The 26196-nt window shown below is 48.3% G+C and overlaps 1 protein-coding gene and 1 long non-coding RNA gene across 2 annotated transcripts in view; both read left to right on the forward strand.

Annotated features, from left to right (window-relative positions):
• LOC310712949 overlaps window positions 1-26196 on the forward strand; it is a 2318697-nt gene that overhangs the window by 1796348 nt on the left and 496153 nt on the right. The window lies entirely within an intron of this gene.
• The window catches only part of DLL3 (delta like canonical Notch ligand 3), a 173404-nt gene that overhangs the window by 30046 nt on the left and 117162 nt on the right, over window positions 1-26196 (forward strand). The window contains exons 4-5 of the mRNA XM_083516186.1: window positions 3305-3562; window positions 10541-10902. Of these exons, the coding sequence (XP_083372312.1) occupies window positions 3305-3562; window positions 10541-10902 (620 nt within the window). The remainder of the gene's footprint in view (window positions 1-3304; window positions 3563-10540; window positions 10903-26196) is intronic.

Below are 26196 nucleotides of genomic sequence, written 5' to 3' on the forward strand. Positions count from 1 at the left end.
AATCTTTGTAGGCATCAACAGTTTCAAACATACCCCACAAGTGATAGGGATTTACACACAAGGAAATGGTAGTTTCTTTGGAAGCTGGGTTCTGCACTCATGGCCACATTTTGCATGTCTTCTTTGCTTCCGCACCATCCCAGAAAACTCATCAAGCCTGGAAGTAATTGTTGGAGCACACAGCTGTCCATCTTAATAATAGCATCCTTATTTTGCTAAAGGGGACGCGGGTGGCGCTGTGGGTTAAACCACAGAGCCTAGGACTTGCCGATCAGAAGGTCGGCGGTTCGAATCCCCGCGACGGGGTGAGCTCCCGTTGCTCGGTCCCTGCTCCTGCCAACCTAGCAGTTCAAAAGCATGTCAAAGTTAAGTAGATAAATAGGTACCACTCTGGCGGGAAGGTAAACGGCATTTCCGTGCGCTGCTCTGGTTCGCCAGAAGCGGCATAGTCATGCTGGCCACATGACCCGGAAGCTGTACGCCGGCTCCCTTGGCCAATAAAGCGAGATGAGCGCCGCAACCCCAGAGTCGGCCGCGACTGGACCTAATGGTCAGGGGTCCCTTTACCTTTACTATTTTGCTAAGCTTTAGGAAGCAGGATAAGCCCATGGTTTATGAAGTTCAAGATGTGTTTCTGGTCCTCAGGTGTGACCATTTGGATCATTGTAGAAAAACAGCAACCATCTACATTCAAAATGTTATTAATAGAAAATGTTATTACTAGAAAAGCAATGAAAGGACACAGATAACAGCTAGTTTTGTGTAGCGGTTAGGGGGCACAAGACTGAGATATCTGCTCACCCATGAAGCTTACTTGGTGCCTTGCAGAATGCTGCAGCAAGACTCCTTACGGGGTCCTTGCCGCAGGATCACATTCACCCGGTGCTATACCAGGTGCACTGGCTCCCGGTGGAGTACAGGATCAGGTTTAAGGTGCTGGTTTTAACCTTGAAAGCCCTATATGACCTAGGACCCTCGTACCTACGGGACCGCCTCTCCTGGTATGCCCTGTGGAGGAACTTATGGTCTTCAAACAAAAACATCTTGGAGGTCCCGGGCCACAACAACAAAGGGGTCCTGGGCCACTAACAAAGAGGTTAGGCTGGCCTCAACCAGAGCCAGGGCTTTTTTGGCCGTGGCCCCGATCTGGTGGAGCGCTCTGTCCCAAGAGACTAGGGCCCTGTGGGACTTGACATCTTTCTGGAGGGCCTGCAAGACAGAGCTGTTCCGCCTGGCCTTTGGCCAAGGTACAGCCTGACCCCCTCTCTCCTTCTGTAATCCTCCTAGAACTCTAGCCCAATGGTTGCCATTAATTTGATTCTGAATTGATTTTAGTATGTATTTTAATTAATTGACTGTGTGATTTTATGTACACTGTGCAATTTTACTTGTTGTTAGCCGCTCTGAGCCCGGTTTTGGCCGGGGAGGGCAGGATATAAATAAAATATTATTATTATTATTAGGCCAGTTACTGTCTCTCAGACTAACCTACTTCACAGGGTTCTTGTGAGGATAAAATAAGGAGCAGGAAAAACACGTACACAAACGTGGAGTAGTAGTAAAGAATCCCAAGGTTCTTTTATATTTATTGTGTGACGGCATTTGTAATGCTTCGTACAGTTCTGGTCATCTCAAAAAGGATATTATAGATTTGGAAAAGCTTCTGAAAAGGGCAACCAAAATGTTAAAGGGGATGGAGCAACTCCACTATGAGGAAATGCAACATTTGGAACTTTTTAGTTCAAAGGTGAGTAAGAGGTGACCTTAAAAGGTAAAGGGACCCCTGACCGTTACGTCCAGTCGTGGCCAACTCTGGGGTTGCAGCGCGCATCTCGCTTTATTGGTCGAGGGAGCCGGCGTACAGCTTCCGGGTCATGTGGCCAGCAGGACTAAGCCGCTTCTGGCGAACCAGAGCAGCGCACGGAAACGCCGTTTACCTTACCACCACAGTGGTACCTATTTATCTACTTGCACTTGATGTGCTTCCGAACTGCTAGGTTGGCAGGAGCAGGGACTGAGCAACAGGAGCTCACCCCGTGGTGGGGATTCGAACCGCCGACCTTCTGATCGGCAAGTCCTAGGCTCTGTGGTTTAACCAACAGCGCCACCCGTGTCCTTAAATAAGTTTATAAAACTCATGCGTGGCATGGAAAAAGTGAATAGAGAAAAGTGTTTCTCCCTCTCACAACACTAGAATTCAGGGGTGTCTAATGAGGCTCAATATTAGATGATAAAGTATTTATTTAGACAGTGCAGAGTTAAACTATGGAACAGGAGGCAGTGATGCCCACCCGCTTGGGTGTCTTTAAAAAGAGGATTGGGCCGTTTCATGGAGGAGATGGCTGGCACGATGGCTGTGCTCTGCGCGTACCTTTCCCCTCAAGTGCGCATGTGACCAGTACAGATGTGAAGTGTGCTCTCCTGACTAGCTTCTAGAGAAGTATCCAGTATGAATTTGCTCATTTTGATGTGCACAGAGCTTTTTCCAGCACGTTTTCTTGAAGCCCCTTCCTTCCAAGAGCCTGTGATTCTTGGATTCAAAGGTTTGAACCTCACTTCTTGTTGGCTATTTGCAGTTTAGTAGCGCTGCAGAGAGCTTGCTGGGGAGACCATGCATAACAAGGAACTCAAAAAGAACTTTAACCAGGTTTGAATAACAAAACAAAAACTCCTTTTACACTAAAGATAACTGTTATGTACTGATGTTCTCACCCTGGGCCAGCAGGGGGATACTGTAGATAGTTATGCAAATGAAGGATCGAAAGTGACGTTCTGTGATTGGATAGTTTGTATGCAAATGAAGGATTGAAAAGTGACATTCTGTGATTGGATAGTTTTAGAAAGTTGCAACAGTTACAATTGTTCTGGAGCTCTATATAAGCTCTTCAGTTCTGTTCCAGCTTACAAATAAAGAGCTGCTTTGGAAGAATCGCTGTGTCATCTGATATGTTCGCCCACAACTTAACAATAACAACAACAAACATGAGCCAACCACCAACCCATCCCCCAGGGTAATGAGAGAGCGAGGTGCTGCTCCTTATATACTATGCCCAAATGCTGACACAGCTTAATTAACACAATTTAGCAGCACCTGCTATGTTTCACAGCTGTAAGACTGGGTCTCGTTATTTGCCCTGGCCCTTAAAGACATACACAACTTGTGAGACAATAAGGAACCTTCACATTTTACAGTGACCATTCAACACTTCTGGCTGGAGGTATATCTCTTGCTCTCCCTGCCCACCATTCCTCCCATTGCTTGATGACCCATCCATCTGCCAACCTCTTTTCTCCCTTTCTCCAGAGGATGCCCAGAGGTTGATCAGTCGCTTGGCTACGCGCCGCCGCTTGGCTGTGGGTGAGGACTGGTCGCAAGATGTGCAGCTGGGAGACCAAAGCGAGCTGCGCTACTCCTACCACGTCACCTGCGATGAGCACTACTATGGGGAAAGCTGCTCGGACTACTGCCGGCCGCGGGACGATACCTTTGGCCACTACGCCTGCAATGAACTGGGCAGCCGAATCTGCCTGGCAGGGTGGCGGGGCGAATACTGCTCTGAGCGTAAGTAACCTCTAAGGAGAGGAGGATGGTAGCAACCACAGCGTGTAGTAGTAGGGGGAAGGAGTAGAGTTGAGACGCTGGCATTTCACTGGCATGAATTTAACACGACTCCCGCTTAACATAATACAATACAATCATAGAACTGTTGAGTTGGAAGGTACACCAAGGGTCATCTAGTCCAACCCCCTGCGGTGTAGGAACCACAGCTGAAAAATCAATGCCAGATGGCCAATACTAAATTCTCAATGCATCTATAGTGAGAGAGTATATAGTGTTTTCTAGTGACCTACATACAGATCCCTGTGGCAACAAAAGTCTGCCACCCCATGCAGGCATGGCCAAACATGGCCTTCCAGCTGTTTGGGGACTACAACTCCCATCATCCCTAGCTAACAGGACCAGTGGTCAGAGATGATGGGAACTGTAGTCCCAAAACAGCTGGAGGGCCAAGTTTGGCCATGCTTGCATGGGGTGGCAGACTTTTGTTGTGGAATCTGTTCTGCTAAGACTTATTAGGAAAGGGGTTTAAAACAGCCAGTATCATAATAGCCTTTATATATTAGTAAAGGGTGGCTACATATGGAATAATGTGTGTCCATGTGGTTGCTCCCCTCTAGAGGATACAGTGGTGCCTCGCAAGACGAAAAGAATCCGTTCTGTGATTCTCTTCGTCTAGCGGTTTTTTCGTCTTGCGAAGCAAGCCCATTGACGGATTAGCGGATTAGCGCTATTAGCGGCTTTTAGCGGCTTATCAGCTTATCGGATCAGCTGATAAGCGGCTTAGCGGCTTAGAAAAAGGGGGGAGGGGAAAAAAACCAGCAGGAACTCGCAAGACATTTTCCTCTTGCGAAGCAAGCCCATAGGAGATTCCTTTTGCGAAGCACCTCCAAAACGGAAAACTCTTTCGTCTAGCGAGTTTTCCGTCTTGCGAGGCATTCGTCTTGCGGGGCACCACTGTATTATTACTTTTATGAGGTATTTATTACCTGCACTTCACCCTATGGTTCCAGGGAGGATTACAACATTAAACCACATTAAAAACAATAAAAAAGAAATGAAGTAAGATTGGTCATGAAGTATATAATGTACCGTATTTTTCGCTCTATAAGACGCACCAGACCACAAGACGCACCTAGTTTTTGGAGGAGGAAAACAAGAAAAAAAATATTCTGAATCCCAGAAGCCAGAACAGCAAGAGGAATCGCTGCGCAGCAAAAGCAGCGATCCCTCTTGCTGTTCTGGCTTCTGGGATAGCTGCGCAGCCTGCATTCGCTCCATAAGACGCACACACATTTCCCCTTACTTTTTAGGAGGCGAAAAGTGAGTCTTATAGAGCAAAAAATACGGTACATACTGTAGAAACAGAAAAAGGGAGAAAAACAGAACAAGCGACTGAAAATTTTTTCCGTTGAGAAAAAGCTATATTGAGCTTTTATAGTTTAGAAGAAAGGTGACTAAGGGCATGTGATGGGCTTGTAAAATTATTTATGGTGCAGAGAAAGGAAGAGAGGTTTTCTTCCCTCTCCCATAACATTAGAGTTCAGAGTCTCTCCACTAATTTGGTTGGCAGCAAATCCTGGACAGACCAACTATTTATTCACACAATGGCGTTCTCTGCCAGAAGATTTGTGATGGTTCACTAGGGTAGATGGCTTTCATATTATAAGAAATACAGATAGGGTTGGGTTTATTCACGGCTATATCCTGTGAAGGCTAAATGGAACTTCCAGGTATGGAGGCAGCGTACCCCAGAATGTCAGTTGATTTTGGTGGGGTAAAAGGTTGAAATACCGTATTTTTTGCTCTATAGGATGCACTTTTTCACCTCCAAAAATTAAGGGGAAATGTTTGTGCATCCTATGGAGCGAATGCACGCTCCTTGGCTTCAGTGATAGCAACGCAAAACCTCCGAAGCGCAGAGGGAGTGCTCCCTCCGCGCTCCGGAGGCCTCGCGTTGCTTTCGCTGAAGCCTGGAGAGCGAGAGGGGTCAGTGCGTACCGACCCCTTTCGCTCTCCAGGCTTCAGGGATAGCCGCCTGAAGCCTTCGGAGCGCAGCGCGAGTTCCCGCTGCGCTCCGGAGGCTTCGGGTTCCCTTTGCTGATGCCGGGAGAGCAAGACTCTCCTGTCTTCAGCAGAGAGGGAGAGCTGCGCAGCGCCCCTTCAGCGAAGCGGGAGGAGAATTGGAAGTGGCTCCGTTTCTCCTGCCGCTTTGCTGAAGGGGCGCTGAGCAGAGAGGGGGAGAATTTTTTCCCCTTGTTCTCCCCCTCTAAAACAAGGTGCGTCCTAGGGTCGGGTGTGTCCTATAGAGCGGAAAATACGGTATGTCACCTTCGTTCTCTCGTCATGGGTTTCCTAGAGATACTTTCTCAGCCACAGTTGGAAACAGGATGCTGGACTAAATGAGCTTTGCCAGGCAAGATAGTTCTTACATTCTTAATCATGGATCACTTTTCTTCCAAGTCAATCCATAGCGGTAGGAGTTTTTTTTTTGGTGGTTTAACACCTCTTTATCAAACTTGCTGCCTTAACATATGGTAGCTATGGGATATATCCAGACAAGCTCTACTCAGAGTAGACCCATTAATGTTAGCAGACTTAAGTTAGTTTTGTCCATTAATTTTAATAGGTTTACTCTGGATGCAACCAGAGGTGTACCTGGGGTCCCTTGCACCTTGGCAGGGAGGTATTTTGGGGCCCTCCTCCCCAGAAAAAAATCACTTTACTGCAGTAGTCCCATGAAAAAATTACACATTTTATGTGACCTAAGTACTTGAAGTATTTGAAGTGAGGACGAAGCAAGGAGAAAGGGCAAAAAAAAAAAATTCACACGTCTTTGTGCTGTGGTGCAAGAGGACAGTAAGTTTCTCTCCCGCTTGATCTTGCCTTGACAGTGGTGGTGCAGCACCGCACACAAATACATCACACACACACACACACACACACACACACACACACACACAGTTTCCAGCAGTCTTCCTTCATGCAAACTTGCCATTTCTCCTACTGCTCAGCTCCAAGCTCTTGTCTAAACTCATGACCATACACAGATAACTGGAGACAGATATCTGGGGTGATTTTTGCACACCCACCCACACACCAGGCCTGCACCCCTGGCAGGGGCTGGTTTTGCTAACCCCTAACGCCTCTGGACGCGGGTGGTCCTGTGGGTTAAACCACAGAGCCTAGGGCTTGCCTATCAGAAGGTTGGCGGTTCGAATCCCCGCAATGACGGGGTGAGCTCCCGTTGCTCGGTCCCTGCTCCTGCCAACCTAGCAGTTCGAAAGCACGTCCAAGTGCAAGTAGATAAATAGGTACCACTCTGGCGGGAAGGTAAACGCCGTTTCCGTGCGCTGCTCTGGTTCGCCAGAAGTGGCTTAGTCATGCTGGCCACATGACCCGGAAAAACTGTCTGCAGACAAACACCGGCTCCCTCGGCCAGTAAAGCGAGATGAGCGCCGCAACCCCAGGGGTCCCTTTACCTTTAACACCTCCGAATACAACCCATTATTTCTGTTAATCAAGAGTTTTCACCATAATTTCAGTGCTGAAACATTGACTCTGCACTGTTTGAATGAGCTCCCTCCTTTTGTGTGTGTGTGTGTGTCCAGGGGTCGGCGGGTTGTAACTGCCTTCTTAGTGTAATTCTCACTGTCATCAAATATACCTGGGTATACAGTGTTCAAAACACTGCAGAGCAATTGACCCCCTTAGCTCTAGACTAGAGATGGGGAACCTATGACCATCTGTAAGTTTCTAGGTTACAATCCCATCAGCCCTGGCCACTGGCCAGGCTGGCTGCTGGAGTCAGAAAACACCTGGAAGGCCACAGTTTCCTTATTTCCCCCATTGTTGAAAACAGTGGCGTTGAAGCAGGTAAGGGAGAAACGATTCTATGTGTATTTGCAGCCTTTGGAGAGTCTCCTATGACCCCCCACATCTATAGGAGAATTTAGATAGCTACCAGGCCTTGACAAATAGACCCTGACAACCAAAAGAAAAACATTGCTGGTGATGAAGGATAGATTGGGGTTTTAATGTCAATGCAGTTAAAAGGATCAAGGGATTGTAGGGAAGGACTAAAAGAGTTGTTAGTTTAGAGAAAATAATGGTAATTTTAAAGTAAATTTAAAAAAATAAAAGTTATAAGCCATGGATTGAAGTGTCTAAAATATTTTTCTCACCCCCATTAATTGAAATGGATGGGCAGTCTGGTTAGGTTTAGTGCAAAAATTATTTTTAGAATTCACTCCCAGAAGCTGTGGTGGTGTGACCTCTCTTAGTGTGACCTAGCTTAGATAGTCTTAGAATCATAGAATCCTAGAGTTGGAAGAGACCACAAGGGCCATCGAGTCCAACCCCCTGCCAAGCAGGAAACACCATCAGAGCACTCCTGACATATGGTTGTCAAGCCTCTGCTTAAAGACCTCCAAAGTAGGAGACTCCACCATACTCCTTGGCAGCAAATTCCACTGTCAAACAGCTCTTACTGTCAGGAAGTTCTTCCTAATGTTTAGGTGGAATCTTCTTTCTTGTAGTTAAGTCTTAAAAAAGTTTGAGTAAACCCATCAAAGAGGAGAGGTCTTATAAACAGATATTGTCCAAGAAAAGTAACTGAAACCAATATGTTAATCATTCTCTTGTGGCTGAGCTTTCAGAAACATTTGGCTGGCTGTTGCTTGAGGGAGATTGGTCTCTCTGACTTAGGCAATTGGGTTCCCAAACTGTCACACTATTGAAAGCCAGGGATTTTCTTAAAGTAGGCAAAACCACCGCTAGCAAGAGACACCCTTTCTTTCATGCCGCGAGGGAGAGAGAAGTCATTCCTTTTGACCAAAAAACATTGTTGTGTGGCCAGGTCCCATACACTCCCAAGAAGTGGAATAAAGACACATGAAATAGTATTTTAGGTTAATGGGCGAAAAAGGCCACAACTTTATTGGTTACAGAATGTGAGTGGTATTGGCTTAAAGGTAAAGGTAAAGGGACCCCTGACCATTAGGTCCAGTTGTGGCCGACTCTGGGGTTGCGGCGCTCATCTCGCTTTACTGGCCAAGGGAGCCGGCGTACAGCTTCCGGGTCATGTGGCCAGCAGGACTGAGCCACTTCTGGCGAACCAGAGCAGCGCACGGAAACGCCGTTCACCTTCCCGCTGGAGCGGTACCTATTTATCTACTTGCACTTGGACGTGCTTTCGAACTGCTAGGTTGGCAGGAGCAGGGACCGAGCAACGGGAGCTCACCCCATCGCAGGGATTCAAACCGCCGACCTTCTGATTGGCAAGTCCTAGGCTCTGTGGTTTAACCCACAGCGCCACCCGCGTCCCTTGGTATTGGCTTAGGCATTGGAAACCACACAACTATACCTGACTCCTGCCTGTCTGCAGGAGTCTTGGAAGGGTTAACCACCAGTAGGGGGAGCCCTGCTGATACACATCAACTAGGGACTCCCCCAGGGTCACCGCTAGGGGTCATGCCATGGCCCTACCACCCCCTAGTCTGGGGCTTCAGACAGAGAGCATGCCCCCTGGATTCCTTTAACGGAATACCCTTTAATTAGGAGGTGTAGGTGATGGCCACTACCTCCCCTCACCTTCAACCTAAGAAAAACAGGGGCGAGTCCTTGGCCGCGGGCAGTTTCAATAGCCTGCACCACACCCCTGGACTGTCCCAATTGGGCGGCTTAAGGATGATGTGGCCGAGGACTACCCAATGCTCCCAGACCACAATCTCCGGGATGATGCTTCTGGGAACGGGAAATGGCTCTCCCTCACTTGATTACAGTGGTGCCCCGCAAGACGAATGCCTCGCAAGACGGAAAACTCGCTAGACGAAAGAGTTTTCCGTTTTGGAGGTGCTTCGCAAAACAAATTTCCTATGGGCTTGCTTCGCAAGACGACAATGTCTTGCGAGTTCCTGTGGGTTTTTTTCCCTTCCCCCCCTTTTTCTAAGCCGCTAAGCCGCTTATCAGCTGATCCGATCAGCAGATAAGCCGCTAAAAGCCGCTAATAGCGCTAATCCGCTAATCCGTCAATGGGCTTGCTTCGCAAGATGAAAAAACCGCTAGACGAAGAGAATCACAGAACGGATTCTTTTCGTCTTGCGAGGCACCACTGTACACAGGTGTGGAGTGTGATACTTTCTGAAGAAGCTCAGATGCGCTACCCCTTTCACAGCAGAAAGTGTGATCAAATGTGCTGCCTGTCTTTTCCTGAGGTTTCTGGGATCAGAGATGGTGATCCTGTGTTGCTCATACAGATTTGTGAGTTATTTAGATGTTAAAAGGATTAGACTGGGGGGGGGGGAGAGAGAGAGACAAATTGTGCACGTGTGAACCCCTTCTAATCCTCAAAATTGGAAGCAGGATAATGGACAGAAAGGGCAAACTTGGCCTAGCTCCGCAGCCCTTGTCGGTTTTGCCCATCTCCATGGAAATGGCTGTGGTCCTGGGGAATCCTTCCTTTTACAGTCCCTTAAATCACAACGGTTTAATTGCCTCACAAAGCTTCCCCTTGGAGCCTTGGCATATGGAGGGGCTGGTTAACTTCCCAAGGGGAAAGCGGGGGGGGGGGGGAGGGACTGGATAATTAACCAGGGTCATGTGAACCACACATTCCCCATTCCTTTGTTATACTGTGCCTTAGCTGGATGTGGTGGGGAGGCCAAGTTTTAAAAGTGGGTCGGGGGGGACAGACACACACTCCCCCCCCTCTTTCCCCAGACACTCTGCTTTTGTTACTGAGGAACAATGGAGAGCAGCCAGAGATTAAAAGGGGGCGCGTGTTCCAAGCCAGGCATGCCCTGTCCTGTGGTGGCTCGCCTTTTGGGTGGCATGTGGGCCTTTTGTTTGGTGCAGCGGCAGGCGCCAGATGTTGGCGTGACGCGTGAAATCTATACAGCAACAGCACTGGCTCTCTCTCTCCCCCCCCCTCTCCTCCTCTCTCTGCTTCCCCTCCCTTCTTTTCTGTTTAACTCTTTTCAGCAATTTGTCTGCCTGGCTGCAGCAACAGCCACGGGTACTGCGAGAAACCTGGAGAGTGCAAGTGTCGCATTGGCTGGCAAGGGCACTTCTGCGACGAGTGCGTCCGCTACCCAGGCTGCCTCCATGGCACCTGCGTGCAGCCCTGGCAGTGCACCTGCCAAGAAGGTTGGGGCGGGCTGTTCTGCAACCAAGACCTCAACTACTGCACCAACCACCGCCCGTGCAAGAATGGCGCCACCTGCACCAACACAGGCCCGGGGAGCTACACCTGCCGCTGCCGGGCTGGTTTTGCGGGGACGAAATGCGAGATCGAGACCAACGAATGCGACAGCAACCCTTGCAAGAATGGAGGCAGCTGCAATGTCAGTATAGCACCTTAACCCTCAAACTCCACCTTCCTTTCTCCTAAACCCATTCTCACAACTGCTGTAAGTTTGTACATTTTGCACATCCACCGCGTAACAGCAGATGCGTAGGTATCTCTCGTAAGATTACAGGTGCATCTGTTTGAATAATGTAATTTCTGTGTTCTGGGATGTTTCCAAATTTACATTTAGTAATCCTGGAAAGCAGGGATTGTGTTGGGCTACACTGAAGAGAGATAATGTAGGTTCCTAATAGTAAAAGTTATAGGAGCTCTGTGAGCAAGTTGAAGTCTTGCACCAACTATGAACTCACTTAGGGAAGCTACTGTTTTCTCAATCTACATATTAGACATGGCCTACCATACAAGGAGGTTGTAAAGCACATTGAGACCATGTCTAATGTATTTTTACACACGGGAATTGTGGTTTAGAACTACTAGAAGCAGCGGCGTAGCGTGAGTTGTCAGCACCCGGGGCAAGGCAAGTAATTTGCGCCCCCCCCAACCCCTAACCTGCCGCGTCAGGTGATCTGAGGCGAGTTGCCACTGGCGCTGCCGCCCAAACAACGCCGCTTGCCCGGAGGAGGAGGGGGGCAGAGAGGCGAGGAAAATGCAACATGGCTATGAGGAGGGGCTGCCTGGCACGTCCTCCGTGGCCCTGACGCGCGGGGACTGCGGCGAGCGCTGAGAGCCGCTGCCTGCCGGATGCCTTCAGCCCGGACGCGCGCACAGCTTGTCGGTTCCGCGAGACATGCGGCTCTCCTACAGCCTGCGCCCGAGGCTCTTCGGCGACTCCGGAGGCAGCGAGCGTGCCCCCCCCCCAATGTTGCGCCCAGTGCGGCCGGCCCCCCTTGCACCCCCCACGCTACGCCACTGACTAGAAGCTACCATCAGGAAGGTGTGGCAGTCTCCATGGAAGTCCTAGGTTGTATGTTGTCGCTGTAACGTATAATGCTGAACCATGCTTAGGAACCAGATGCGAATTCTATCTCATATTACTTGACAGACTTCCTTTGAGGGTTGGGGGAAGGCATTTCTGTACTAAAGTGTGTATCTGAGAGAACTCTGCTGGAGACAGGTGTGCCTTCTTCCCTAATGGTTGCAGCAAAGCCCAGTGTTTCCCTTGGTTAGTGTGAATGGTACCCTGTGCTCAACTCAAATACCAATTCAGTTGTGCAAAACCTGGCATACCCCTAAGACCACTTATGCATAGAATCATTGAATCTTAGAGTTGGAAGGGACCCAAGGGTCATCTAGTCCAACCCGCTGCAATGCTGGAATCTCAGCTAAAGCATCCATGACAGAAGGCCATCCAACCTCTGCTTAAAAACCTCCAAGGAAGGAGAGTCCACCACCTCTTGTGGGAATCTGTTCCACTGCTGAACAGTTCTTACTATCAGAAAGTTTTTTCGAATTTTTAGTCTGAATCTCCTTTCTTGCAGCCATGGCTTCAAGTCCTACCCTACAGAGCAGGAGAAAACAAGCATGCTCCCTCCTCCATGTGACAGCGCTTTAGATACTTGAAGTGGCTATCATATCTCCTCCCAGTCTCCTCTTTTCCAGGCTAAACCTCCCCAACTCCTTCAACTGTTCCTCATCAGGCTTGGTTTCCAGACCCTTGATCGTCTTTGTCGCCCTTCTCTGCACACATTCCAGCTTGTCAACATCCTTCTTAAATTGTGGTACTCAGAAGTGGACATAGTACTCCAGGTGTGGTCTGACCAAGGCAGAATAGAGCGGTACTATTACTTCCCGGGACACTATACTTCTGTTGATGCAGCCTAGAATAGCATTCATGTTTTTTGCTGCTGCATCACACTGTTGTCTCCTCTTAAGCGTGTGGTCCACCAAGACCCCTAGATCCTTCCTACAAGTACTGCTAGTAAGCCAGGTGTCCCCCATCCTATATTTGTGCATCTGGTTCTTCCTGCCTAAGTGCAGACCCTTACATTTGTCCCTGTTGCAATCCCTTGTAGGAGTATGTCTGCACTGTGAAGGTAAATTTGTGTAACTGCCATGACTTCTCTACTCTGAACTTAGGGGGCTTGTAGCTGGGTAGAGGGCCTATTCTTTTTCTCGTATATCTAATGGGAACAGTCTTTGCAGATTCTACTCAAGAATGTTATTTGTAAGAAGAGGGTGCTGTAGGGAAATCCTCAAGGATTAGTCATTTCACAAATCAGAAGAGTCTTATCTTTGTTTGAAAACTTGCCTGTCAACTTCCGAGTTAGCACACACAGTGTGCACCTATGATGATGGTGGCATGAAATGGTGACAGAGTGGATTAACGATGTGTACGCAGGTGGCACTGTGGGTTAAACCACAGAGCCTAGGACTTGCCGATCAGAATGTCGGCGGTTCGAATCCCCGCAACGGGGTGAGCTCCCATTGCTCAGTCCCTGCTCCTGCCAACCTCACAGTTTGAAAGCACGTCAAAGTGCAAGTAGATAAATAGGTACCGCTCCAGCGGGAAGGTAAACGGTGTTTCCGTGCGCTGCTCTGGTTCGCCAGAAGCGGCGTAGTCATGCTGGCCACATGACCCAGAAGCTGTACGCTGGCTCCCTCGGCCAGTAAAGCGAGATGAGCGCTGCAACCCCAGAATCGGTCACGACTGGACCTAATGGTCAGGGGTCCCTTTACCTTATACATACATACTAGAAGTCATAAGGGCAAACCCAGAGATGAATGACAGCTTTCAAAGGTGAAATTCAGTAGCCCAAATGGGAGAGCAAATTTGTTTTGTACAGACAGTCTGGCCGTAAGCCAATCACCCCATGTAGCAGATTTGGGGCAACAGTTTGAGAGATGAAGACGGGACATAAATCACTAGGGGAGTTCTCCTTTCTAAGCTACGCTGAATTAAACTGAATAGAATTTGCACAGCAGGCAGCAAGTGGGGATCTGGACCCTGGCATGCTGGTACCCAAGCCCTAACCCTCTAGGAATCCAGGGTGGAACAGGGGACAAACATTTATTCACTTGTAGATTTGACATTGCCGTGCCCTGACCAAGACACCCTTGCAATGATTTCAGGCTTTAGCTAGCAAAGGTGCTCTTGCATTTAGAAGTGCCAATGACAGCTTTGTTTAGGAAACCAGGATTATGAAAAAGAAATGGTTTATGCTGCACTTAAATGAAACTGATCCAGCCCAAGATGGCTGAAAGGTAAGGTTTCTGGGGAGGAATGTGCAGCCTGGCTTCTATTTATTTTCTATTTTTCAGTGTGGGAAAAATGCATATTATGTTAGGTTTCCTGTTGCTTGTTCTATTTCTCCTGTGCTTTGATCCCTGCAGGTGGTCTTAAAAGAGCCTGCTTTATTTTATTGATATAGTACAATGCATGCGCATTGGTGTCCTGAGTGATGCAAGTTGTGCTTTACATCTTGATGGGGGGGGGGCAAGGGTAACAAAAGAAGGCTGCATATACTCAGGCTTAATTTTTGTAGCAGATAAGAAGCAAATGGTTACGCAGATGTTTTAAGGAGGGTTTTTAGGTAAAAGGGAATATTCAAAGTGGCTTGCTCAGCAGCACATGAGCAAATGTGTGTCTGCTGCAGGATTTTAAGACAAAGCCCACTGGGGGAGAATTTTCCACCCTTGCAAAAGCAAACACCAGCTTCATAAATGGAATACAGTGGTACCTCGGGTTACATACGCTCCAGGTTACATACGCTTCAGGTTACAGACTCCGCTAACCCTGAAATAGTGCTTCAGGTTAAGAACTTTGCTTCAGGATGAGAACAGAAATCGTGCTCCGGCGGTGCGGCGGCAGCAGGAGGCCCCATTAGCTAAAGTGGTGCTTCAGGTTAAGAACAGTTTCAGGTTAAGAACGGACCTCTGGAACGAATTAAGTACTTAACCCGAGGTACCACTGTATGTCTCAGGACTGCAGCAGGGGAGAAAATGAATCAGTTCCACTTCCAAATGTGCTCTGATACTTTTCACTTAGCCCTACCCCCAAATAATGCAATTTCATTTTTTTTAAAAGCTGCACCTTTACATGCAAAGATGCATTTAGCTTTGCACTGAAACTTTTTGCACCTCTTCCTTTTTTCTTCCCACCTGTCATAATAGAAAAATATAAAGGGGTGGGATTGTCAAGGAAATTCTACATCACTTGCTAAAATTAGCATTTGTATCCTAAATGTGAGGGTTTGTCGTCATGTCATCCCCTCCCCCCTCCCCTGCAAACACACTTTCTCTTGTAGTTGGATAATGTTTGAAAATGGAAATTTTATGCTCAATTCCATTTCTTTAGCTCAGTGGTTTCCTAGCTTTTTCTGCCCTCAGGGAGCTCTTTTATGTTAAGTGCAAAACTGGGGAGATGAGGAGCTTTATTGGGCAGCACTCCATGTCCTTCTCCTATAAAGGACCCCACCTTTCAGTGTCCTGGGTTTTTCAGATGCCTGATAATGCTTTAATCCGAACTACTTCTAGAGTAAAAAGTGTGTTTGAACGCTTAAGCACTTACAAATGGGTATCCTTGGATCACCAGAACATTTTGACATGTCCTACATCTTGATTCAGCCTTGAATTAGCCCTCAAAACTGTTTACTAGTCAGCCTTCCCACCTGATAGTTGCTTGTTGTGTGTAATGTTGCAGTGATTTTTAAATGCATGAGCTGCAACTATTCGTACTGTGAACATGTGTTTAGTGTTGATATTTTAGCAATGGGTGCCACCTACTGGAAAATCTTGAACTTGAACTTCTGACATCAAGTTTGTACAAACCTCTTCAAACAGTTCCAAGCAACTTTCACTGTGAACCTTTTTACAGATACAGTGGTACCTCGGGTTACATACTCTTCAGGTTACATACGCTTCAGGTTACAGACTCCGCTAACCCAGAAATAGTACCTCGGGTTAAGAACTTTGCTTCAGGATGAGAACAGAAATCGTGCTCCGGTGGCGCGGCAGCGGCAGCGGCAGGAGGCCCCATCAGCTAAAGTGGTGCTTCAGGTTAAGAACAGTTTCAGATTAAGAACGGACCTCCGGAACGAATTAAGTACGTAACCCGAGGTACCACTGTATTTCCTTCAGGACAATCCATGGAGATGATGATGATGATGATGATTACCCATGTAACTCGTTCTCTGTGCCCAAGGGGCACCAATGCAGACTGTGAATATGAACACAGTGGAGTCTGTTGTTCAAAGCAAAAATAGCGCACTGTGGAATATTCAGAACATTTAATATAGCTGAGTAATCCTCACCACCTTACCCTTGTAAGGTAGGGTGTTATTATTATCCCTATATTGTAACAGAGGATGCAGAGGCAAGACCACCAAATGAGTTTGTAGCAGGGATGAGATTTGAATTAGGGTTGCTTTTATTTGTAGCTCGGTCCTTTAGCCACTTTGCTGTACCTAATCCACTGAGTACCTTCAAGTTTGTCAAAATGCCAGTGTCACTGCTAGTATCCCTGTCTGCTATTGACAGAAGAAGTGCAGCATGAAATAGGGAGAACATAAGAAACCGCAACTTCTAAAACTTTCTGCTTCTACACTGCTATTAACGTTACCAGAGCCCTGCTGTCTTCCTTTATATTTGGTCACTCAGGGGAAGGTGTTGGTAGTGGAAGGAGGGCAAAGAGAAGAAAATAAACCTTATTGCATTTTTCTAGGAGGGGTATATTCCAATGACAGAGTTTTCCTTTAATTTTTTTGGAATATGATACTATAACCCTAGGAGCTGGTTCACCTATATGAAGCCACCAGGACATGATGGAACCTGTAAATGGGTGCATGAATGAGGGGAAGCAACACCAATCTTCCCCAACACATCTCCTTACAGCCTCCCCCTGCCCCCAAACACATAGCACTGTTCTCTTTGCAGAGTTCACTTCCAGCACTGGAGATTAGCTGAACAGAAAAGTGCCTGGTGAGACAAACTAAGGAGGTAAGCCATATTCTGGAAGGCTTAGCATCCTCATTAGCCAGTCACTTCTACTCCAAAAACCAGACACACATCAACCATACTTCTCACTTTTTAAATAGTGGGTTTAATTAATCCCTTTCATGTGCACTGCTTTTAAATGGAGTCAGTTTCAACTATTGTTGTTGTTGTTTAGTCGTTTAGTCGTGTCCGACTCTTCATGACCCCCTGGACCAGAGCACGCCAGGCACTTCTGTCTTCCACTGCCTCCTGCAGTTTGGTCAAACTCATGCTGGTAGCTTCGAGAACATTATCCAACCATCTTGTCCCCTTCTCCTTGTGCCCTCCATCTTTCCCAACATCAGGGTCTTTTCCAGGGAGTCTTCTCTTCTCATGAGGTGGCCAAAGTCTTGGAGCCTCAGCTTCAGGATCTGTCCTTCCAGTGAGCACTCAGGGCTGATTTCCCTAAGAATGGAGAGGTTGGATCTTCTTGCAGTCCATGGGACTCTCAAGAGTCTCCTCCAGCACCAATTCAACTATGCATAATATACATATTCCTCCTCATGGAGTCTGGTCCTCTGTGTGACAAGCAGGGATACTTCTTTCTATACTACTGCAGAGTACGATCATCACACATGGAACAACTGTATGGCCATTTTGATATTGGCAGCATGAATGATAACAGAGAAAGGCTGCTTGAGCTGTGCTTGTATCACAGCCTCTGCATCACAAACACATTCTTCCCTGCCAAGGCAAAACACTGACTCCTGGAAACATCCAAGGTCAGGCCACTAGCACCAGCTGGACTTGCTTGTCACCAGGCGACTGGCACTAAACTCTGTTCCCGTCACATGGAACTACCACAGTGCTGACTGTGACATGGGTCACTCCCTGGTGGCAAGCAAGATTCATCTCTAGCCAAAGAGAGCCCGTAGCACAAAGCAGAAAGTGCAGCCTCGAATTAACACTGCCAAGAATAGTCATACCTGAACTTTGAACGCTTCTCTGATTCCGTCAGACAAGTCCCACTGAACTGCCTCAGGGATAACGCTGAACCACATCAAAGAGGCAACCAAGACACAGCTTTGTCCTCCTTTGGCAAAAGAGAGCAACAGATCCTCAATTGCTTTGAGGCTGGCATAAAAGACATGGAGCCTGTTATCGCTGCCAAACACAAGGTTCTTGTGAACTACAAGCGTGCACCCTGCAAAAAGACACTTGCTGCACCGAGAGAGGCAAGGAGTGATGCCCAGCAGATTGCCAGACCATGTGCCAAGGACTACTGGCTAAAGCTGCATCAGAGCATTCGACTCGCTGCTGACACTGGCAGCACTTATAAAATGTTGTTGTTTAGTCGTGTCCGCCTCTTCGTGACCCCCTGGACCAGAGCACACCAGGCACTCCTGTCTTCCACTGCCTCCCGCAGTTTGGTCAAACTCATGCTGGTAGCTTCGACAACACTGTCCAACCATCTCGTCCTCTTTTGTCCCCTTCTCCTTGTGCCCTCCATCTTTCCCAACATCAGGGTCTTTTCTAGGGAGTCTTCTCTTCTCATGAGGTGGCCAAAGTCTTGGAGTCTCAGCTTCAGGATCTGTCCTTCCAGTCAGCACTCAGGGCTGATTTCCTTCAGAATGGAGAGGTTTGTTCTTCTTGCAGTCCATGGGGCTCTCAAGTGTCTCCTCCAGCACCAGAATTCAGAATAAAAGGTATGAAGGCACAAAGAAAGCCTTTTGACCAACTGTCAGGAAAACTGCACCACTGAAAATCTTGCCGGCCGAGATCATCACAGGCTGCCATACGCAGATGAAGTGATGGGCAGAGCACTATGAAGAACAGTAAAGGTAAAGGGACCCCTGACCATTAGGTCCAGTCATGGCTGACAATGGGGTTACTGCGCTCATCTCGCTTTACTGGCCGAGGGAGCCTGTGTACAGCTTCCAGGTCATGTGGCCAGCATGACTAAGCCGCTTCTGGCAAACCAGAGCAGCGCACGGAAACGCTGTTTACCTTCCCGCCGGAGCGGTACCTATTTATATACTTGCACTGGAATGCTTTCGAATTGCTAGGCTGGCAGGAGCAGGGACCAAGCAACGGGAGCTCATCCCGTCGCGGGAATTCGAACCGCCAACCTTCTGATCGGCAAGCCCTAGGCTCTGTGGTTTAACCCACAGTGCCACCCGCGTCCTATGAAAAACAGTGCTCACAGATAAACATGGTCTCTGACACAGCAATTGACAGCATCCAGACTACCTGTCCTGCGGGAGCTGAAGGTCATCATCAACTCTCAGGCATGTGTTAAAACTCCAGGACAGGAGGGAATCCTAACAGAAATGCTGAAAGCCTGCTTCAGTTCCTCCCTCATGACATATCTCCACAGCTGCTTCTTGCAGTATTGAGATCAAGGATCAGTGCCACATGACATGTGCAACTCCAGCATTGTGACCCTCTACAAGAACAAAGGAAGGTGACTGCCGTGGCTGTAACTATTGTGGAATCTTCTTGCTCAGTACTGTGGGTTGCAGTCACTTGCTGACAGCGTCTACCTATCCTGAGTCACAGTGTGAGTTTGGAGCTCAGAGGTCCACAGACAACATAACTTTATTGTTGTTTCAGCTGCTGGAGAAATGCTGAGAGCAGAGACGCCCCTTGCATGTTGCCTTCATAGACCTGGTGAAGGCCTTGCCCACCTAAGCTTCACAAGATGATTGTGTCGCTCTACGAGAACATGCATGGCACTATCCAGTATGATGGCTCATGTCAGGTGTGAGTGGAGGAGCCAGGCCCTGTGACCAGTAGGACTCTTCAGGACTGGGGCCTTCCTAAGTTTGTTCTGAAGAGGCAAGGCGCAGCCACACAGGTGAGGCCGCTTGGTAACTCACTGCACCTGGTGGCAAGAGCCGGGAAGGGATATAAGGTTAGCATTTTCCCTTTGGCTCTTTGCCACAGCAACATGTTCCCTGCCTTGCTGCGTTTGACTCCTTGACTCCTTGCTTCTTGATCCTCGGACCTCTGACTTCGTGACTCCTTGCTTCTTGATCCTTGGACCTCGGACTTCGTGACTCCTTGCTTCTTGATCCTTGGACCTCTGACTTCGTGACTCCTTGCTTCCTGACCCTCGGACTCTTGGCTTTCTGACTCCTGGCTTCTGGACTCGCGTTCCTGCTCCCACCCCACCATCTTGCCCCCAGTCCCAACGTCCCCAGCCGGGATTTCGATCGTCCCTTAACCGGACTGTGACAGCAGAGGACCGGACCGCAGAGGCTGTGTTTTTGCTGCGGTTCTCTTTGACATATTCTTCTCCCTGGTGCTCTCGTATGCTTTCAGCTTAATGGAAGATGGTGTGTGCTTTCATTCAAGGAGCAACTGGGGTCTGTTCAACCTCACACATTTCCGCACCAAGAGGAAAGTATGACGGGTCCGAAATAATAAATTCAAGTGTGACGGGTCCATATCTAAGAGATATTGTTTGCAGACGATGCAGCCTTGACAATGCACTCTGAGGAAACTCTACAGTGTGTGTGTGTGTGTGCGCGCACACACACACACACAATTTCCCCCTGGGTGTACCTGCTTGCTTATGTGAACAAAGGTTTCAGAAAGCGATCTCTTGGATCTCTGTATAAGGGACAGGCTAATAGATAATGAGTGATGCCTACCACCTGAGGTTGACCACAAATAAAATGTCTGTCTGTGTATGGGACCTTGCTGTAGTGGCCATCCAAAACTGCAGTGGGCAGTTCAATAAAAGCTTTTTAAATTTTTTTTAAAATATATATATTAAATTTGTATACCACTCTATGATTCCATGTAAATTTTAGCCCTTTAATCTACATAAGTCCCCACTGTTCCATCTGTATATTATAAACATTTTTTCCTCATTTAACCATGCCTTTATGTGACAGGAGTGGGTGTCAAGACCAGCTCAGCAATTAAATCACACACAGTAAGTGATGTTAACTCTTTATTAGAAGAAACAAAGTCTGCTCCGCATTGCCGGGCCTCATGAGCACAGCAACTTTTCTTGGTAGATCTTGCCCCTAGGAGGCAGCTGTGGAGTTTAAAGGTCTCCACCTTCCCACAACTGCCTAAGTCTCCTCCTGTCTTGGGTGTTTCCCATGCAGTCTGAGACGCTGCTGCCATCTCTGTTTTTGCTCCTCATATATCTCCTGGTTCTGGGAGACCAGGGGGGAGCATAGCTTTTTGCAGCATGTGGTGGTGTGGGAGAGAGACACCCTGGCTTCTTCACCAGCATGACTCATCTCTGCCTCTTGGCTTCTCTTCTCTTCTGCTTCTACTTCTGCTTCTGGAATTCTGTCTGCCACAGACTCTTCCTGCTTGCTAAAACACCATTACCTCTTCAGCTTCTGACACCACCTTCTCCCAGGCTTCTCCCTCTGACCACAAATTGCTGTCTTGCCACCAATCTCTGGGCTCTGAGCCTCCATCCCTTGAGTGTTCTCCAGCTGGTGCCTCCCACCATTCCTCTGTGTCCAGCCAGCCCATGATGTTATCCCATACATCAGGATCCTAAAAGGTTAGTTCAACACTGCCACTCTGGTTATAATTAGACAGGTATTTACAATGTAAACCTTGAAAGATGCCATCAACGGTGCCTCCGTATATTTTTACACATCGCTTGGGAAGACAGGCGAACTAATACCAGTGTATTGGAAGAAGCAAAGATCCCCAGTGTTGAAGCAATGATTCTTCAACATCAACTTCGTTGGACTGGTCATGTTGTGCAGATGCCTGATGATCGTCTTCCAAAGCAACTACTCTATTCCGAACTTAAAAAGGGAAAGCGTAATGCTGGTGGTCAGCAAAAGAGGTTCAAAGACTCTCAAGGCAAATCTTTAAAAATGTAGTATAAACACCAACAACTGGGAAACACTGGCCTGCGAGCGCTCCAGTTGGAGAACAGCCTTTACCAAAAGTGTCATGGGCTTTGAAGTCGCTCAAACTCAGGACTCAAAGGAGAAACGTGCTAAGAGGAAGGCATGCTTGGCAAATCCACACCGTGATCAACTCCTGCCCGGAAACCTATGTCTCCACTGTGGAAGGACATGTGGATCCAGAATTGGCCTCCACGGTCACTTGCAGACCGTGTTTATGGAAGACAATCTTACTCGGCTACCAGCGATCGCCAAAGAAGAAGAAGATAATGTAAACCATTTCCTAAATCCAAGGAAGCACCTAAAATGGCTTGAATTTCTGCTTGCAGTTCAGATTCTGTTTTCATGATTCTGCTGGGTTTCTTCACTGGCCAGTTATGAGTGACCACCTGTAGAACATATGGCGACCTCTTTCTTCTCCATGCACTATTTTTCCAGGTATGCTTATTAATTCATTGTTCATTGCCTTTTCCTCTTGTCTGTGCGGTAGAGCAGGAAACCTGAAGCCTCCAGAGTTCCATTGCAAGATTGAGACTTGAACAAATTTGGGTAGGTGACAGACCAATATCCTTTCCTTGGAAGGTAGCAAGTGGGTTATCAGCGTACTCATCCACTATCAGTTGCCTTGGATCTGAAGGGGTTAAGTTGAGAATGGAAAACAACTCCATCTCTTGAGCACTTAAGGTAAGGTAAAGGTAAAGGTACCCTTGCCCATACGGGCCAGTCTTGCCAGACTCTAGGGTTGTGCGCTCATCTCACTCTATAGGCCGGGAGCCAGCGCTGTCCGCAGACACTTCCGGGTCACGTGGCCAGCGTGACAAGCTGCCTCTGGCGAGCCAGCGCAGCACACGGAACGCCGTTTACCTTCCTGCTGGTAAGCGGTCCCTATTTATCTACTTGCACCCGGAGGTGCTTTTGAACTGCTAGGTTGGCAGGCGCTGGGACGGAACGATGGGAGCACACCCCGCTGCGGGGATTCGAACCGCCGACCTGACGATCGGCAAGTCCTAGGCGCTGAGGTTCAGGTAAAAGCAAAGTTCCAATATTGATAGATGTCATTTAATTGTTTGGCTACTGTATCTGATAGAGCAGTGTTTCCCAACCGGTGTTCCGCGGCACACGAGTGTGCCGTGAGACATCGGCTGGTGTGCCGCGAGATGCCTGGAGGGAGGCGGGCGAGTCGGGCGGCGAGAGGCGGGGCGGCGGCGGCGAGGAGAGGCCGCGCCTCCTGCTGCTGCCTGGCGCTCCTCCTCGCAGCCGGCAGCGCTGCCTGGGCGCCTCCGCGCGACTCTGCCTCGCTGGGTTTGGTCTCCCAGCAGAGACGGGTCACACGCGCCCCTCCCTCCCTCCCTCAGCCTGCGCGGAGGGAGAGCCAGAGAGAGGCATCGCTCCTGCGCTCCGAGGCGGATTGAGCGCAGCTGAGAGGAGCTGCCGAGGGAAAAAACTTTCACTTTTGTGCGTCCCTCCCGGCGTGACGCTGCGCGCTGACGTCACGGGGCGGGGCTTTAATGGTGGTGTGCCGCGAGATTTTTTTTCAGTAAACAGGTGTGCCGTTGCCCAAAAACGTTTGGGAAACACTGTGATAGAGCCTTAGTGAACTCAGACCTATCCTTCTCTTGATGTACCTTCAAGCCATCACTAACGTCAATTTCTTTGCAACCCTGCAGATAAGCCCTAGCAGAAATCAGAATTCCTGTGTCCAGTATACCAATTATGGCATTTAAGCCTGAAACATCCCTTTCCAATGTGTCAGTTCTGCTAAAGCTTCTCTCTGCTGTTTATTTAGACAGGTGACATTGGTCACGTTCCCACAGTGAGGGAGTTTCAGCCTCTGTTCTGGCTGAGTCTATTGTGCCAAGTTTGTTATTACACCTAGTTGAGATTTCATTATATGGAGGAAGCTGAGGTTGCCTGGGAGCATATATATTGGCTCCTAACAAGTTTCAGTCAATTGACCAGTTAGCTAAGCTCAGGGCCATCTTAAGCATATCGGGTACCGTGGTTCCAAGATCCCTCCGGCGCCCCCCTTTCCCAGAGTTGTCAACCTTTCCCCAAGCCTCTGCGGGGATCGCTCTCCTCCCGCGGAGGCTTGGGAGGCAAGCTGCATGCCCGCCAGCCGTATGGTTGACGGGGCACAGCTGGCAGGGAAAGGGGAGGCCGCCGGCAAAGCCGCACAGCTCCCCAACACACTGGGGCGCCCCTGAGAGGTCAGCACCCTGATGCAACATGCCAGTATGCCCAATGGGGAAAGACAGCTCTGGCTAAGCTTTTATTAGAGGAACATGTAGGATAAGGCTTCTCTAACCCCATTACTTGCACACGCACCATGTGAAGCAGGGATCAGCAACCTAGGGCCCATGGGCCGGAAGCAGCCCACGAGCCGCCCCCGAACTGAGTTGCCCGCTTGCGTGCTGCGCTAAACCCATGCAGCACGGCACAGGGACTCGCTTCCGCAACACCAAAAACCACACCTGCGCATGTGCAGATGCCCCAAAAACACAGGCACGCGCATGACCCAGCCCACGAAGGGATCTCCGTGGGACCAATCTGGCCCAGGCATTGCTGACCCTTGATGTAAAGGACGAGGACTGTCCATGTAAGGCACATTTAGATGCTTTATATACAAACTTGCACGTGGTTTCTATCGTTGAACTCAACCCAGCTGGTGCACAAGAGGAGAATCTGGAGGTAAAGCGAGGGAAAATAAAACTGGGGGCTGAACTGGGAGAGATGACGAAGAAAAAGTCCAAGTGTTACATAAAAGGTAAGTCTGAAGGTGCTAAAGAAGTGTCACCAATTCCATGAGTAAAGCACCAGAATAGAAAATGGATATTCTACAGAGAAGAACAGATAACAAAAAGATTGAAAGCAGCAGGATGAAGGGAAGACAGAATTCATAGAGTACAAGAATATTAAAGACATAAAAGCAACTTTTTGGTAGTGCAAATAGGATAAAGAAGCTGATGTAGATAGAGATGGGGTGAAGAAAGGAAAGAGATGGTTGAAAGGACAGGTAGAATGAGCAAACCAGCCAGAAGAATAAAGACTAGAATGAGAAATAGGGCAGAGATCAGAGAGTCCAGATGAAAAATAACCATGATCAAAATAAGAGTGATGTCCACAGAGGAAGGGCTGGGGTTTAGATTGTGAAGATACAAGCAGCAAGGTTTAGCAATCTGAGGAGTTGAAGGTCAAGAGGAATTAAATATACTCTGCTTAAGCAACTGACTATGAGGACGGATAGGGATGCAGGTGGCTCTGTGGGTTAAACCACAGAGCCTAGGACTTGCCGATCGGAAGGTCGGCGGTTCGAATCCCCGCAATGGGGTGAGCTCCTGTTGCTCGGTCTCTGCTCCTGCCCACCTAGCAGTTTGAAAGCACACCAGTGCAAGTAGATAAATAGGTATAGTTCCAGCGGGAAGGTAAATGGTGTTTCCATGCGCTGCTGTGGTTCACCAGAAGCAGCTTAGTCATGCTGGGCACATGACCCGGAAGCTGTACGCCGGCTCCCTCGGCCAGTAAAGTGAGATTAGCGTTGCAACCCCAGAGTCATTTGCAACTGGACCTAATGGTCAGGGGTCCCTTCACCTTTATGAGGACGGATAAAAATATTGTCATTTGAAACATGCAGAGGACCATGAATGCAGAAGAGGAAACTGGAGACTTAGTTTTATCAGCTTCAAGAAAATGTTCTTACAGTCATGAAGGAATGGTAAAAGACAATTGATGACTGGATAAGCGCTGCTGAAACAGGTTTGGCTAAGTGCTGCTGGAACAGGTTCTGAACACCACAAGCAGTAGAATAAGGTAAGAGGCAAAGACTGAAGGCATGTCCAGAATGATCCCAGTATAGGTAAGGCTTTTGACAATGTCCCCTATGATAGTCTTGCAGAGAAGCTGGTGTAATGTGAGCTGGACAGCCCAAATGTGAGGTAACTGTTAGGTGGGTTTGTAGTTGGTTGACCGAACCTAAAGAGTGCTCACTCATGGTTCCTTGTCATGCTGGAAAAAAGTGAAAAGTGGGGTGCTATGTTATCTTCCAGGCCCGTTATTGTTCAATGTCTTTATAAATGACTTGGACAAAGGAATTGAGGGGATGCTCATCAAATTTGCAGATGGCACCATACTGGGAAGGGTAACTAATGCAGCGGAAGACAGAATCAGGATTCAATATGACCTTAACAAATTGGAAAACTGGGTCCAGACTAACAAAATGAATTTCAAGAGGGACTAACGGAAGATTATATAGCTAGGCAGGAAGACCCAGCTGCACAAATATGGGAGACACCTGGCTTGCATGTGAAAAGGATCTAGGGCAGTGGTTCTCAACCTGTGGGTCCCCAGATGTTGGACTACAATTCCCATCATCCCTGAGCTCTGGCCTTGCTAGCTAGGGGTGATGGGAGTTGTAGTTCAACAAGATCTGGAGACCCACAGGTTGAGAAAAGCTGATCTAGGGGTCTTAGCAGACCACAAGCTTAACATGAGTCAAGAGTGTGATGCAGCAGCAAAAAACGTGAATGCTA

Source organism: Podarcis liolepis (assembly GCF_965112155.1).
Source record: "Podarcis liolepis genome assembly, chromosome: 7".
Lineage (NCBI taxonomy): Eukaryota > Metazoa > Chordata > Lepidosauria > Squamata > Lacertidae > Podarcis > Podarcis liolepis.